The sequence below is a fragment of the Siniperca chuatsi genome, linkage group LG4 (assembly GCF_020085105.1).
Source record: "Siniperca chuatsi isolate FFG_IHB_CAS linkage group LG4, ASM2008510v1, whole genome shotgun sequence".
In the NCBI taxonomy this organism is placed as follows: domain Eukaryota; kingdom Metazoa; phylum Chordata; class Actinopteri; order Centrarchiformes; family Sinipercidae; genus Siniperca; species Siniperca chuatsi.
The window spans coordinates 4,278,713-4,295,049 of NC_058045.1; the positions used below are offsets into that span (position 1 = coordinate 4,278,713).

General features: G+C 41.1%; 1 protein-coding gene across 15 annotated transcripts in view; it reads right to left on the bottom strand.

Moving 5' to 3' along the window:
- Positions 1–16,337, bottom strand: part of LOC122874628 (unconventional myosin-IXAa-like) — a 148,058-nt gene that overhangs the window by 106,343 nt on the left and 25,378 nt on the right. For all 15 annotated transcript variants that reach the window (XM_044192737.1, XM_044192738.1, XM_044192746.1 and 12 more), the window contains exon 3: positions 7,220–8,189. In XM_044192737.1, the coding sequence (XP_044048672.1) occupies positions 7,220–8,189 (970 nt within the window). The remainder of the gene's footprint in view (positions 1–7,219; positions 8,190–16,337) is intronic.

Sequence of the window (16,337 nt, forward strand, 5' to 3'; positions counted from 1 at the left end):
CTCTATGGCACAGAGGAAAAAACTACAGTACATTAGGCTTTAGCTACAAAAACAGTACGTATTAGTAGGATCAGTTCATTGTTGGTTTTGGTCTTTTCACAGGATTTGTTGACAATATGAAAAATACAGACTATCACCAGACTTATCCTTTAATCAGTACAAAATGGATAAAGTTGACCTTTTAAGTTCACATAAAATGCTCAGAAGAATAAAACTTCCTGTGAGTCTGATCTTGAATAATCAAACACAGTCAAATAATAGTCAAATTTCACCTCGTGTATATATTGAGTTGTCTGGAACTCAATAGGGTGCAGTGTTGAGGCCAGGGACAAAAAAAAGAAGCATCTGAGATCACCTGACTGCACAACAACGACCAGACTACCAGCCACAGAAGCCAGGTCCTTCCCATCAGCCTGCCAGCTGTCTTCCCGTCAGCGCTATCCTGCTGTACAGTCATATCTCTACTGTCGCCTGGCTCTGAACGCAGCTCAAATTACACACGAATGCACTTACTGGCCATCTGCGGTGCGTTATTAAAGGCTTTTTCATGACAATAAATGATTCCAGAGGGCTATCAGACCATATACAGAGAATTGTTAGATGATACCGTTGCCATGATGTAATGCTGACCATCATTGTTTGTCATGTGGCTGCATTGCTATATTTCTGAGAAGCGTCACACAGTGGTCCAGCGGCTACAAAGCCTGCACTGTAGCCAAAAGGTCACAAGACTGATCCCTGCAGCAGCCGACGTGTCCATCAAGAGCTGAGGGTCGTCGATCAAGACAATAAAGCTCTATGTGCTCAGTCACAGTAAGTCAGCTCAATGCTGAAATTGCTTAATGGAAAAGGAGACTTGGGTTTTTTTCTTTAAAGCCACACACACACACACACACACACACTGACAAACTTTGTCCTTGAAACGAGAGCAAAGTCTGGTGAAGGTGAATAGAATCAAGTCGCTGTCATAAGCTGGCATGTTGTGTGCATTTAAATGTGTGTCTGTGTGCGTGGATGTGTAAGCGTGTATGCACCAGGGTAAAGTAGGGGTAAGTATTATGGCTAAAATCAATATCAGGATATTAATATGTAGAGATGAAACTATTAGTCGATTAATCAATTAGTCGTTTTCATCAGCAACTATAACCATAGATAATCGTTTAAGTCAATTTCAAGCAAAAACACCCAACACGTTGTAGCTTCACCTTCTCAATTGTGAGGATTTGCTGCTTTTCTTTGTCTTATGTGATAGCAAATTGAAAATCTTTGGATTTTGGACTGTTTGTCAGACAAAACAAGCAATTTGAGGCGTCACCTTGGAAATTTTAACGAGAATTAATAAGAATATTTTTACGATACTGTTATGTATCACAATGTCATTATTTATCATAATATGTAAATGTATTACACAAAAAATACTCTCATGATGTTTTATACAGTGAACAGTGTTTCAGTGTTTTGCATCAGACCAAACTTTTCCCACAGAAAATAACCAAATAAATTCTTAGATTTTGTTCAGAATTTGCTCATTCATTTAGGCGACATACTTTAGTAAAATGATTACATGATATCCATCATAATATGATTCTACTTTAAGTCAATATAAAATATACTGAATTATCACCCAGCCCTCAATACAAATACCTGCTTTTGCATTTCAGCTTGTTTTTCTTTCACATTTTTCCACTGAATTGTCACATGTTTGCCGGGGGGGGGGGATCCTGGAAGTTTTGGAACAGACAGACAAAAATAGTTACTTAATTTAATCAAAAATAAAGTGATCATGCGGCCGGAAATAGCTGCGTTTTCTGGTGCAGCACACACAGCAGTAAGATCTCATACAAAGTATAAACAGTGAACAACAAACGATCAGAGAAAGACTTTGGACTGAGAGCATAAAACCAAAACTATTAGCGTAAATTCAGGGTTTATTTGCCAATATGGATGTCAAATGGGTTATTTGATAGTAGTTGTTTTTTTTTTAATTGCAAAAAGCACCAAATTAGGCTAAAAGTTGGATCATGAGGACATGAAAATAAACTCTAAAGTAAGTGAACTCCTTACACTGGTGTCCATCTGTGCTCATGTCTGTGTTTGGAGCTGCCAGTTCCATTTTCTGCTATGAGCTTGCATGTTATGCACATGAACGTATTTGCTTGTGTCTCTTGATGTGTAGGAGCGAGAGTCCTCCACAGTGGCTCAATAAATTACTAAAATAGCCTTCGCCTGCAATGCTCTTGACCTTGCACTTCACGGTAACACGATGTGAAGCGCCGGGCTGATGGCCACTCTGCTCAGCTGGATCCGACACAGAGAGACGAACAGGAGAGCAGAGGTCCAGAGATGCAGAGGTGAGCAAGTGTTAGGAAAGAAACTCAGGCTTTATCAAGCTTTTCCATTTTGCTCTTACCATCACATTCACTAAAAAAAGCTTATTTTCTTTTATTTCCCCGCAGCAGAAAGAAGGTTTTACTGTTTAGAGTTAAATCTGAGGGGAAGAAACTGAGGAAAATAATCCCCCTTTGGATTTTGCCTCAAAGCACACCCCGTGGTGCTATTTAAGATCAGCTTATCGCGTTTAAATTTTGTCAATCAAATGTGGAAGGCACAAGACTTTTATATAATTGATTTTAAATATTTATAAAGAACAAGGTTTAAAAAAAATAATATTTCACTCGCCTGCAGGTTCCCCTCCCTCCATGCATTCATGCAGTTGGCAGTAAGCTTCTTAAGTGAATCCAAAAAGAATGAATTATCTAAGTCTACAGGCACTTACACAAATGTTTTCAAATCGAGGTCCAACCACAGCATCTCCTGCCAGCGCGACATAGTTCAACCTGAGAAATGTTTCCCGTTTTAGACCTTCTTCCTTGACACTGGTACAGAGTTAACGTCAAAGTCCGGACGTCTGCTGCTTATTTCAGAATTCTTTGGTTGTTGACACAAATACAGTTTTAGCCAGTTGACACAAACTGCCCTTGTTTTCTAGTGACATATGCCACATAACTACGTTCTTGGTTTTGCCACAGTTTTCTTAATTTTCTCACAATGCTTTTTTTTTTTTTTTTTTTTTTTTAATTGTAAAGAAAATAAAGCCATTTCGTGATGTAAATATGTATACGAGTTTAGATCCCTTGGTACTTCTTCTCAGCTATGAATTCTCAGGTGACAGGTGTGGGATCTGGATTCGTAAAGCCATTTGTTTTACTTCACAGGGCGATTTTGATGAGGATTTATGTCAACAGAATATATATATTATTTTCATTATCAATTAATCTGCCGATTTTCTTCTTGATTAATGTACAAAATGTCAAAGAATTGTGAAAGATTGTCCATCACAATTTCTGAGAACTCAAGATGACATCTTCAGATTGCTTGTTTTGTCCAACCAACAGTCTGAAACTTAAATATATTCAGTTTATAATGGTGTGAAACAGAGAAAAGCAGCAAATCATCACATTTGAAGAGCGGAAACTAGTGAATTAATCGATTATCAAAATCGACTAAGTGTTTCAGGTATTAAATATATATAAAATCCCGATATTGTTGAAAAATCACTGATTACAGTTAAGCAGTCATTATTGTGGCTAAGTTATACTGTATAGGAACAGTCTTACAGTAATGTGACAAGTTGTGTAAGAGATTACAATTTTAAATAATCAGTAATTACTCCACAGTTACTATTCCAAGTAACGATCTGTTACTTCGACATTTTGGGGGTTGGCTTGTAGATGGAGGGATCATATATAGAGCACATAGCTTTATACAGGAAGACAAAAGGGAGCTGAAGCTATTGAACACATCAGGGAACCAACAAACTGGCCAGAACTTTTATACTTCTTCAAGACTGGCATGCATTTGAAATCCATCTAATAAGGCCTTGGTGACCTCATACTTTTAGCCTGACTCTGCCTCAGGCGAACTTTCACAAAGCGTCAGTGCAGCAGTGGCAGCATCTGACCGAGGCAAATGGTTCTGTAATTGGCATTACAACTTGTGGAAACCAAAGAATCCGGGTGGTTCAACTCAGCAGCCTTATTTCTTGGCTGGCGGTAAACTTTTTGCCCCAGAGAGCTGCTTCTCAAAGAGACATGTCATACCCCGGGGCATTCACAGTAGCCCGTAACGTCTCTGCATCCATCTGTTGGCCATTGGATGCAAACTGTGCATTAATGTGGACGTCATGTTCAGCTGTCTGGGAGTGTTGGAAAAGCTACAGCACACAGGAAAACAGTTAATGTTAAGATGTTGTTTATAGTGTGTGAACAGTTGGATGGTGAGAACAAGAGTCACAAGTTTATACAGTGTGATGTAGTCACTTTGGCATGTGTGGTTACATTTCTTTCTTATTATCAGATTATCCCATTTATAAAAGTTGTAAAAATTGTAGTTCCTGATTCTTATTAATGAAAATGTAATAACCTTTACTTCCTGCAAAATTGCATATCTTTGGTGATTATTCCATAAAATAGATAAACAAATTCTCTGTCTTATTTAAAATAATTCCAACTAATAATATTGCTGCAACCTCCTCTCAAACTGCTATTTCATTCGCTTTCTTGGCGAGTGTTAGATGAGAGGAACGATACCACTCTCATGTCTGTACGCTAAATATGAAGCTGGAGAAAGCAGCCATTTAGCTTAGCTTAGCAAAAAGACTGGAAACAGAGGGAAACAGCTAGCCTGGCTCTGTCCAAAAGTAACAAAATCTGCCTACCAGCACTTCTAAAATTCACTAATTAACATGTTATATCTTGTTTGTTAAATCTGTACAAAAACTGAAGTTTAAAACCATCAGATTTGTTTATTTCTTGGCTGGGAGTAGTTGCCAGGCTACCAACGGAGACTCCAGAAGGTTACTGCTCCCAAATTGGCATTTTTGTGTGTTGTTTTTGCACTTTGGTTTCCCCGTGTTTCGGGTCTTTATGCTAAGCTAACCGGCTGCTTGCTGTAACCTTATGTTTAGTGTACAAATCCGGAAACAGAAAGCGAATAAGCATATATATTTCCAAATGTTTCCAAACTGTTCCTTTAAGACTCGAGATAGCTAGGAAAGATAGAAAATGTCATAGATAATGTATTTGCACCACCATACTGGAACCAGAAATCAGAGATCCTTTGCTTGTTTGTCTCTGTGACATTTAAACTGTGCACCTTGTTTCTCACACCTCGGTCAGACAGGTGATTGATAGGGAAGTGATAACATGGGACACAGTCATGCTCCCACACACAGCACACAAGCCCGCAAACAGAACCTAGTTCCTCAGAGAATATTGTTCCTCTATCTGTGTTATTATCAAAACAAGCCTTTCAGCCCTCCCAGTGCGGTCGCCTGTCGCATCTGAGCTCTGACAGGTATTCAGTCACCAGCGTCAAATCATCACCTGCAGAGAAGTGCAACTGTGAGCGCGTGACAGTCAGGTTCAACCACAGCTATGTGGTGAAGCTACACGGCCAAAACACCAGTCATTTTCGACACGTAATACATCCCTTGTTGGTTATTTTGCATATTTTGATACTAAGGATGTATGGCATTGTATAAAGCAGTAGTCACATGAAAAGTGTGTGCCTCCAAAGCTTCTATTTTGCAGGAAATTTTAAATAAAATCTTCACAGAGGCCAGAGACCATTTATTCTTTACAAGTGTAAACACGAACAGCTGCAGTTACAAGTTTCTTCCCCCAGAAGCAGCGAGGAGGACTAAAAGGTGATTCATGATTTCCAGATGACAAACCGTACATCCAACTGACCGTACAACTGCCTCGTTTTACTATACAGACCTCCACATGGGACGCACATGGTGTCAACACGCACAGCTGCGTGTTGACATGACATCCCCATACGTCCTGACAGGAAGCCGTGTGCTGTGGAGCAAAATGGCTGCCAGAAAACAACAAACTATTGTGAGGCACAGAGCTCACGGAGTCATATTTATAAGGCCGAAGAGAGCATGTTGCCCTTGAACAGACCTTCCCAAAACATGAAACTCCCAATGAAATTCCATAATCCATAATCCTTTATTGATTTATAATCCAGGGCAGATTAGGTGACATTCCATTAGGTTTTTTTTCCTATCAATGTAATTTCTGGGTCAAATAATATATATAAAAGTCATATGTGGTAAAGCCAGGGCTAAATATAGGTTTCACTGCACGTCAAGGCATTCCAGTTTCAGAAGGACATTTCTATAATCCATTTCATGCCTCGTCTCATGAGCTGACATTCCAACACCTGAGAAATAACCAGATTTCATCAGGCTTTTCTCACTTCCTTTCTACAACGGGGGTGTCTAATTCACAACATCATCATATCATATTCAACTTGGCTTGAGCTTGCTGCTATGGTAAGTGCAGCTATACCATGTTAGCTTGGTTGGGAACTTTTCACTAAATGCAACTAAACATGAGGATTTGTTAAGAAACACAGGACAATTATAGTAGAATATTTCAGTCCTAAATTAAGGAAGCCCCAACAGCTATAGCACTACAACAGATTGGTCTCAAGGTCACACATTCTTGATTTTTACTTGAGCCTGATTAGTCTCTGTCTTGGTTTTACTATGAAACACCTTTCATTTTATAGGTCTACACTTCACATGTTCAGAGAACCTTTAAAAGATATCTGAACAATCAAGCTACAAGACTAACTCCGTTAGTAGCTCTTGTGAATAACATCGTCTCAGTCGCAAAACAGTCGTCTCAGACTGAACTTGTACTCAGGTGCAAGGGGTTAACTTTTGGTTCCAACGAACTAAGGATCCCCAGGAACTAAACTCAGGAACTAAATCAGGAACATAAAAGTTCTCTACGGACCAGGAACTAAATTTAAACACAAGCGTTTCTGCAGGTAAAGTTCCTGAGTTCATAAAAAGCTTTGTGGGTTTCTGAGAAAGTTCGTGCAGTGGAAAAGAGCAATTAGATTCAGCTGAGGTGGTCTTTCAGTCATGCCAGACAGTCAGGTACAATGCACTCAAAGCACAAATACATACAACAACACTGAAAGGTTCATCATCAGATATCATTCCTATCACCATTCTCCAAAGATTTGGTGATATTGCCACCAAAATCTAATTATCTGTTCTTTGGTCAGAACCAGATTTCGTGAAAATCTATTGTTAAGATTTTAAGGCATCTTGCTGACAAACCGACAAACATGAGCAGAACCATATCTTCTGTAACATTTGTTCGATACTGCTTGTGTTGTCAAGTGAGTTCCTTACCTCCAACACAGGCCCCGCTCCCAGGATGATCTGCTCCACCCCGCTGGCGAATCCCTTCTGGCTGAGTGCAGTCAGGTGGTGAATGAGGAAGTTGGTGCTCTGGGTTTTCCCAGACCCGCTCTCACCAGAAATGACTATGCACTGGTTCTTCCGTCGCTGTAGCATGGCGTGATACGCCACATCCGCCACAGCATAAATGTGGGGCTCCAGCTTGCCCAGTCTGTGGTTGTCGTACAATTTGACATATTTAGGATTGTAGATTGGCAGGAACTGGAAGGGGTTAATCACAATAAGAATACTCCCAATGTAAGTGTAGATCTTCTCCTGGCGGAAACGTGCACGAAGGCTTTCCAAAATGGCACGCTCTGTTAGCTCTGGAAGAGCGCAGAGGTCGGACGGAGGGTCACTCCCTGCAGGCTGGGGGAGGAAACCCCGTTCCACCATGCGCCGACGCTCCTCAGTCACCCGCAGCCACATTTGCAGGCTGCCGCCATAATGAATAGATCCGTCCAGATTCTTCTCCCGCAGGAGGAAGCGGTAGTCATCGCCACTGCCCAGGCCGCTGCGGTTCTCCAGGGCGCTTCGCGGCCACAGCATCATCCGCTGAACAGGGCAGTCACCGGGGTTCAGGATCCATTCCTCCCCGCCGAACTCCTTCACCTCAGCTAACACGTAGCATTTGGTACGCTCCAGGTGCAACCGTTCGATGAGGCACTCGATAGCTTCAGCAGCTGTGGTGTTCTTGCGGGCGGTGACGGGGCAGTAGATGGTGCCCTCAGCCAGGGCGCCCGGGTAGACACGCAGGGTGAACTCCTGGTCCTCCAGGCGCCGCCGCATGCTGCCACTAGCGGTGGCCATGTTGGCGCTGCTGGCATAGCTGCAGCCGCCATCTTGTAAGTTCATGGTGGCGCAGCAGGTCCCATCAGCACACCGTTCTCTAGGCCTGGAGGACTGAATCAGGACATCCCAACTGGAGGAGGACAGAGAGAGAAAGAGGAGATGGAAGCGGTTAAACATGGCAGCAAAGCAACAGAACAAGGGCTCAAAGGAGAAATTTGTGGTTTCAGACATCACTTCATGTCCTCACAGCCTCAGGCATTTCCAGTACATTGAGTCACAACAGGGTCAGTAAAGTCACGGCGATTTCATCTGTCCCATGACAGAGTAGGCCGACTCAATAGGCTTTCTGTTATGGATCGTAAAGGGAAACTACTATCACAAATGCCACAAAAAAGGAGCATGAGACGAGTCAAAGACAGAGACAAGAACTGATAGCTATTCAAAACAATGAGGAACAGTGGCTGCTTCATGAATTTAAAAGCTACTGGCCAGTTTATCAGAGCCACATACCCTGTGTGCGTGTGTGTCTGTGTGTGTGTGTGTGTGTGTGTGTGTACTCATGTGATAATCCAAGGGCTCTAGCCGTGTGCCAAGATTAACAGCTGCCACCTTCCACACAAAAGTGGCTGTAATGAGAGCACAATGGTGTAATTCACCACTTCCCTGTTGATAGTGAACACAGCACTCCATTCTCCCTCTCTCTCATTTTACACACACACACACACACACACTCACACACAATCCAGTTTCACACTACAAAGCTTCAAATATGATGTTGAAAAAAAAGATAATGATTTGCTTTTACTTTAAATTACAATATTAAAATACTGCCTAACCAGACTGAAATTCAGTATAAGTAACTATTTTACAAGCTTATTATTCAGATGAGTCAGTAATTTTTGCAGCAAGTGTTCCAAACATAAATTTTAATAGAGTAGGTATATATAATCCTGTTTTTTGGATGAAATTCTTTAAAATTCTGCAAATTTAATTTGGTTCTCTTATATCACAAAACAATTATAAAGCATTTTGTTTCAAAACTAAGTGAACATAGTACATCTTCCAACATGTTGCAACTAAAACTGAATAACAGACAAAATATATAAATACTCAGTTAGTCACATGACAGGGAGTAATGGTCCCACTCTGACATGCTCGTTTCTGGCATCACTGCCAGTGTTTTCTTTCTTCAATTATTATTATTTGTCTAGAGGAATATTACTAGGAAACTATGACTCTGACCATCGTCAGGAAATGAATGTTCTGCTGGACACCAGTCTCCAATAATGGAAATACAAAATGCCAACACCAGACTATATGTAGTATGTATTTCAAGCTTACAAATGAATCAGTATCACTGTGCATGAAGCCACAAGAGGATGGATCACTAAAGTATCCCAAAATGTAAAAACAAGAACTCAATTTAAATGTAGGTCAAAACCAAGACCACCACCGTGAGGGCCTGGCTGATCCCTGCCAGTCGCCCCCTCGCCCGCTGTCTGGATCCAACTTCTGTCAATAATCTTACTTTTCTGAGTCAGTGCACTTCATCATCTCTCCCTACTTTCTCCCCCCCCCCCCATTTTTTGCCGGTTTTCTATCTGGCTTCACCTCTCTCATGCTGTTTCTGTTTCTTTCTCTCTGACTATGTTCTGGATATTCACTATCAACACATACAAACACATAAATCACATTTTTGAATTACTACATTTCCTTCTTTCTCTTTCAAATCAATTCTCATTTCAAATGAAATTTCCTTAAACAACAAACAAATCTACACAATTTCTGACTAAACGGAGGTTATTATTTCAATAAAAACAGGTACCGCTGCCATTTCAGGTTCTCTAAATTGAATCCTACTCTTATTTAAATCATCTCTTCTCTTTTTTGCCGGATAACATTTTATTCAATGGCTCGCTCAGCTAAGTGCATATGCTAGATAGCTAGAGAAAGAGAGAGAGACGAGCCAGCCAGTCCTCCTTTGAGCACCCCAGACAGACCCTCCTCTCCCTCCTGCTGTCTGGAGTAATCCTGACCACCTACAGTAGTCTGCAGCAGCCCACCACCACCAAACAGAGACAGACAGAGAGGAAATAGACAGCTGGATGTCTGTACGAAACAAAGAGGTGAACTGTAAGGGATGAAAGACAGAGCAGAGGCAGAGACGACAGAGCTGAGAAACTGACAGAGATGAAAGAGAGTACACAAGATTCAAAACAATGTCTCCCATGACTGATGCAGTCACTCATTGGGACACTAATGAGCTGTTCAAATGGGTAAAAGGTCAGAGTTTCATGTCTATTATGCAGAAATGTAAATACAGTCAGTATTCATGGTCCATTTGTGCTGTCTGGTGGGTATTTGTGGTGCTTGTGCAAATAAAGTACAAAACAAATGAACAATGTATATACTGGATTGATTGATTAACAAAAAGAAACAAAATCAAACTGATAATTGACACTACGTCTAAGCTGGCTAAATCTGAGAACGACCTGCATCCATTGTTGAGATCTCCGCCCACATTAAAACATCAAAACAACAGGAACATTTCTTCTTCTTCCTGCTCTTTCAGTTGGCAAACAACACAGTTGTGCATTACAGCCAACAGCTGGTAAGTAATGGGACAGACACAGCAACCCACAGTCCACACGGGCAAAAGTAAAAAGGGTAAAATACATACCATCAACCAAGCAGTAAATTAAAGGTGCCTTATGGAGTTTTCTTGCAAATAAACAAAAGTTATGTTTACATTCAGTGTCACTCACCAAAACGCACTGTGTGTATTGGGCTCTAACAAATGTCCGAAATCTCAATTTACTGCTCACCACTGAGTAAACTAGAGTCTTACTACATAGGGAGCAGTGAATGAGTGAATGAGGAAGTGCTTTCAGACATAACCATAATCGACGCATTTGTACCATCATTTCTTGTCTCATAACTGCAGTTTATACTTGGACAGAGGAGGAAAATAAAAGTGGATGGCGCAACACAGATCATAAGCTATGTTTCTTCTCCTGTTTTGGATTCGTTCCTTTCTACGTTTAATCAGGATGACCACAGAGAGGGTTAGAGGCGACAGAGATCTGTCTTCTTACTGCCACACAGCCCTGCCTGTGTCTGAGCCAGCTTATGTTATCATTTTCTAAAAGCTCTGTATAGCCACATTCCACATGCTGGCTTTTTTGGTTTTATATAAATATACAGTTACTAAAACCAGCTGTTCTAGCCTTCATTCAGCTCTCCTGTTGGTTCGTCTTCATCAGTTCTCTGTAGCTGGCTGACCTCAGCTGTCAGACTTACTCAGCGACAGTCATTAAGCTGGAAAACAGTGACTTATGACTGTCGTCGTCATGTCCTTGTGTCACTGCTAAAACGTTAGCCGCCAGGGGAGAAAGACAGGCTGCTTTCACAATGAGCATGGATGACAGATACAGATAGAGTAGCACTGGAGAGAGTGTACAGTATGCGTGTGAGTGTGTATGGGTTTCAGTGAGTAAGTACCAACTGTTATCTTGCCTATATTTCTTCACACTAGACCAGACACTATCAAAAATACTAATAATAAGCATAAACTGTGTGTTACACATTTTTAATTATAACGCTAAGCCAGGGGATAATATGTGTCGTAAGAAATACAAAATATATAAAATTAGAATTCTCAGTTGGCCTAAGCAACTGTTGAATGGTCTGAGGGATCTGGGGTGGGGACTGATGGATCTGGGTCATTAGGGGTCAAAGGTCAGAGTGCCGGGCCAAGGTTACATACCAGCTAAGGATCTGACAAATCACGTGTGGAGCTATGAAGCTGGGCGCCAAATTTTTTGGGGAGATGAAAAAACTTTTCTGGCATTTCCTCGAACAGCTGCATGCGATGAGGTCATTCAGGCAGGAACTGGACGGCTATTAGACACTCTAGACGCTGAGTACAATGGATGGACATGACCTTAATACTATATGTTCAGCATTTACAGCGGAAAAACTATGGCTGACGGAGTTTTGATGATGATGGATGAAGCTGGTAAGTGATATAAGTCAGGCACAGTGAGGAAGGGAGGAGACAAGATGAGACGAGAAGAATTAGAAAGTTGTGGAAAGAAGACAAAGAAAAAGAGGTGGTAAGGTGGAGGAAGCTGAACGTCTGTTACGTCTTGTTTTGACACGGTCGAATGTGAAGTGCTCACAGCGTGTTGAGATAAGGCCGTAAGCTGACGTGGTGGAGAAATGAGCTCGAGCTTTTAAAATGGAGAGCGACTGAAAGAGTAGTGGACGTCTAAATGAGAGCGTGCCAGTCATGACTGGTTCAGAGCCGTCACTCAGGTGGAGGGGAAGTCCTACTGTTAGAAAACAGAGCTCCTTCCAAACAGACATTAATATTTAAAGACAAAGAGTCCGACAAAAAGGAAAGGGGGTTTGGAAGACAGAAGTAGGGCTGCAACTACCGATTATTTTCATTATTGATTATTGTCTGAAAGGTCAGAAAATAACAGAAAATGCCCATCACAGTTTCCTAAGGCCCAAATATGATGTCTTCAGGTTCTTTTTTTGTCCAACAGTCAAAAACTCAAAAATATTTACTATCATATACAACAAAGCATAACATCTGAAAATTTGAGAAGCTGAAACCAGAAAATGTTTGGCATCGACTATCACAACAGTTGCCCATTCATTTTCTGTCTATCAACTAATTGTTTCTAGACAGGAGAATACAAAAAGGGAGAAACAATAGATGGCGCCGGGCAGCTGTCTCCACTGTGTACGACCAAACACAAGAATAAGGATACTGTAAATATTGATGGACATTCATTTGTTGCTTTGGATGTTCTGAAATATCATCTGAAAAGTAATTAATTAATTCTCCACTACAACTTCCCAGAAATCAGTATTGCTGTCTCTCCCATGAAGCCTGCAAGTCTACATTGTGGTTGCATAGGTCCATTAGTTGCTGCATTAGAATATTATTAAGTGCATTTATTTGCTTTGTGTTCAGATAAAAGCATAAAATGTGATAAACATTAGCTGAGTCTTTATTAACTTCAGACTCAGACTCATTATTAAGAAACAATAAGAGTCTTTCAAAGTCATAAGCTGTGCCCGAAATGATTCACTTATTCATTCACTAGGACATTGCTCACTGTATGTATGATTTTGTCTCAATGAAAACACAAAGTTCCCCTCCTGACAGATGGTATTTGCTGACTTGTGAGTCAAGTTCGTATATATTTAAGCTCTGTCCCCCTTAGTTTTCATCCTGGACTCAGGAACAGACAGAAGACCCCTGCCCGAAGATCTCATACTACGTGAAGGTTCATAAGGGATTACAAGGTCTAAAATATAATCTGGAGCCAGGCCATGAACTTAAAAAAAAGTAATCAATAAGATCTTAAAATCAATCCTAAAACAAACATGGAGCCAATGTAAAGAGGCTAAAACAGGTGTGATGTGTTCAGCAGCCATATTGTTAAATCTGGCCCGTTATGGAGACTTGACGTGGACTCTAACAGCCTGCTTCCATCTCAGGAACTTTTTGTTAGCGGCTCAAGAACCATTTCAGTCACTAAGGACTAACAGAACTAACTGCACTATTTTTAATATGTTCTTATGTACATTATGGTTTTATTATCAGTGTGCTGTGTTGAATGTTGTCCTGTCTGTACTGTCGGTGAGCTCACCAAGGCAAATTCCTAAACACGTTTGTTGTAATGGCAACACGGTTAACTCAACTCCACTAAATTTAGTTCCTCTGCTATAAAAGTCCCTGTTCCACGTGTAGCACTTTCCGATGGCCCGGGAAATCAGGGGAGAATTTGCAGTGGTGAACATTCACTTCATTCATTCATTCATTCACAGCTTCATTCACAAAGTAAGAAAGCACCGGTTGCCTATGCATTCTTTAGATACAGTGGAAACGTGAATGCGCAAAACTGACTCTTAGTCCCTTGTTTAGTTCCTGAGTTTAGTTTTTGTGGCTTAGTGGTTCCTGGATGTCTTTAAATTAAAAGGGATCTTAAATAAAAAAAAGACTTGAGGCTTGACTTGGATTTGCCTTTTATGACATCTTTTCTATCCACTGGTCGTGTACAGACACTGCAGCCTCTCTAGCAAACTGAGATGAAGAGGTGTGTTTCTCATTTCTCTGAAACTACCACATCTCCAGATCACTCTTTGGCACAGACAGAGAATAAAAACTGATATTTTACAGCAGCAGTAAATAACTGCTTCTCTACAACAAACGCATTAGGGGAGACAGGGAGTCTTTAGATCATATAAACGTGGAGAAAGCTTCCAGAAACAGGCACACGTCCAAGATATTAAATACAGATGAGAAGCTCAACTCGTCTTGCAGGTCTTCAGATTCTGGCTGGTAAACAGTAACACCCCCTCCTCTCCCACAGTCACTTCTCACCAGTATAACAGCAATTAACACCAAACCTACAACTACATGGTTAAATTACACTTTGAACTGTGACCAACACACAGTAATTCTTTTCTACCTCCACACACACACTCACTCCCACCCTGATCACTCATCAGAGAGGGTCATTTAAGGATTACAGGCATATTTTAAACTCCCTATGGGTTTACTCCTGACTAGTGGCTACTGCTGATCCACAGTAGGTACTGAAGCTTACTCCACACACACACACACACACACACACACGCACACGCGCACACACACGAAGCATCAGCTCAGACGAGCGCCACACCTTGTGTTCACACATCTCACTAATTTCCCCTGAATTCAAAACTAAGAAAGGTGTGTGATTTGCATGCAGTTGGAATCATGAAAGCCTAGCAGCCCAACTGTCATCTGGATTTATGTCTAATCTGTTTTTGTATACAAGAATTATATCAGTTTTTTAAATATAATCACAGTAAACACTGACATATTCCTGGATTTTATGAATAAATAAAAAAATAACAAAAAAACATACAGTAGGTTTAGAAAACTCTGACTTCTTGGGCTCATGAAACTTTTTAAAACCTGTTGTATACATTCATTCTTATCATACTACAAGCAGTTGGCTGTTTTCTTGGTTCCTGAAAAGTCTGACATTTTGAAGGTCAGAAATTTGGCAACCACAAAGTTGCCGTTTAAAATCCCCACACCATCTGTGGGAAAATGAGGGGGGAGGAAGTAAATCGGTAAAGTTTTTCCCTCCTATCTACAGTTGAAGTGCCCTTTGGCAACATAAACATTCCCTCAAAACTGCTCCTGATGCCCAAGAGCCTCAGTGTGCAACAAAGCACTTGTCGCACAGCGTCTGAAACCCCCTCCCCCCAATCCTTTCTGACGTCGGAATAAGGGAGGGGGTCCGACAGTTTTTGTAACTTTCCGAAACTGACAATCACGCCCACTTTCCGCAGCGATTGGCCAGGTGTGCTGAGTCGAGAAAGCATGCAGGATTTTAACTTATCGGTTACTTTTTCAGGTGTACAGCAGAGTGCAACACCATGAATATCTTTGAGGAGAGGTTGTCTTAAAGTGTTATCTCCATTTGTAAGATTCATCGCATCTCGTCCCTTACTATGATGGCTCTATGAAGGCTTTTTCCCCCCTCGAAACAGATACAAACACTTTTGCTTTCAGACGTGGTCGGACTACCTAGTTGGTTTAAGGCCCACTGAGCCTTTAAGACTGGCCTTCTACTGCAGCATTTACTTAAGTGTGAATGTGACACAGAGTGTTACTAAAACAGAAAATGTGTTCAGGCAACTTTCCCTGGAAAGTTAAAGGTTAAAATATTTTTTTTAAAAAAAGCTAAATAATAAATGCCTTGTGTGTGTGAGTGAATTCCTGAATTCCAGCAGGCCAGTAGAGCTCACAGGAACTGAGCCCACACAGACACAAACATCTGCCAGAAACTTGTGCACAGAGTGCCGAGTCATTCAGTGCTGCGAGTGTGTGTGTGTGTGTGTGTGTGTGTGTGTGTGAATGCACAAAGGAAAAAATGCATGTGCAAGTTGCAATTTCTGCACTGACAAAGATGCTAAAAAAACCCTCAGGTCTGCAGATTTTTCCTGACTTTTTTCCATCGTTCTCTGTAACTCAGCAACACCTTTTAGAGAAAATCAACATGTGCTGTGGACATGTAAACAAAATAAACTATATGTCATCATGAAATGAATACACTGACTGAAAGCCTACATCACACCTCACGTCACGTTTCTCCTTCACTGCAATGGTGCTTCTGCTCATCTGATTTCTCCTATTTTGCATCTTTATCTTTGTTTGACCCGATTTGTGGAGGAGAGGAGAAGCGAGAAAAGAAAGGAGAAG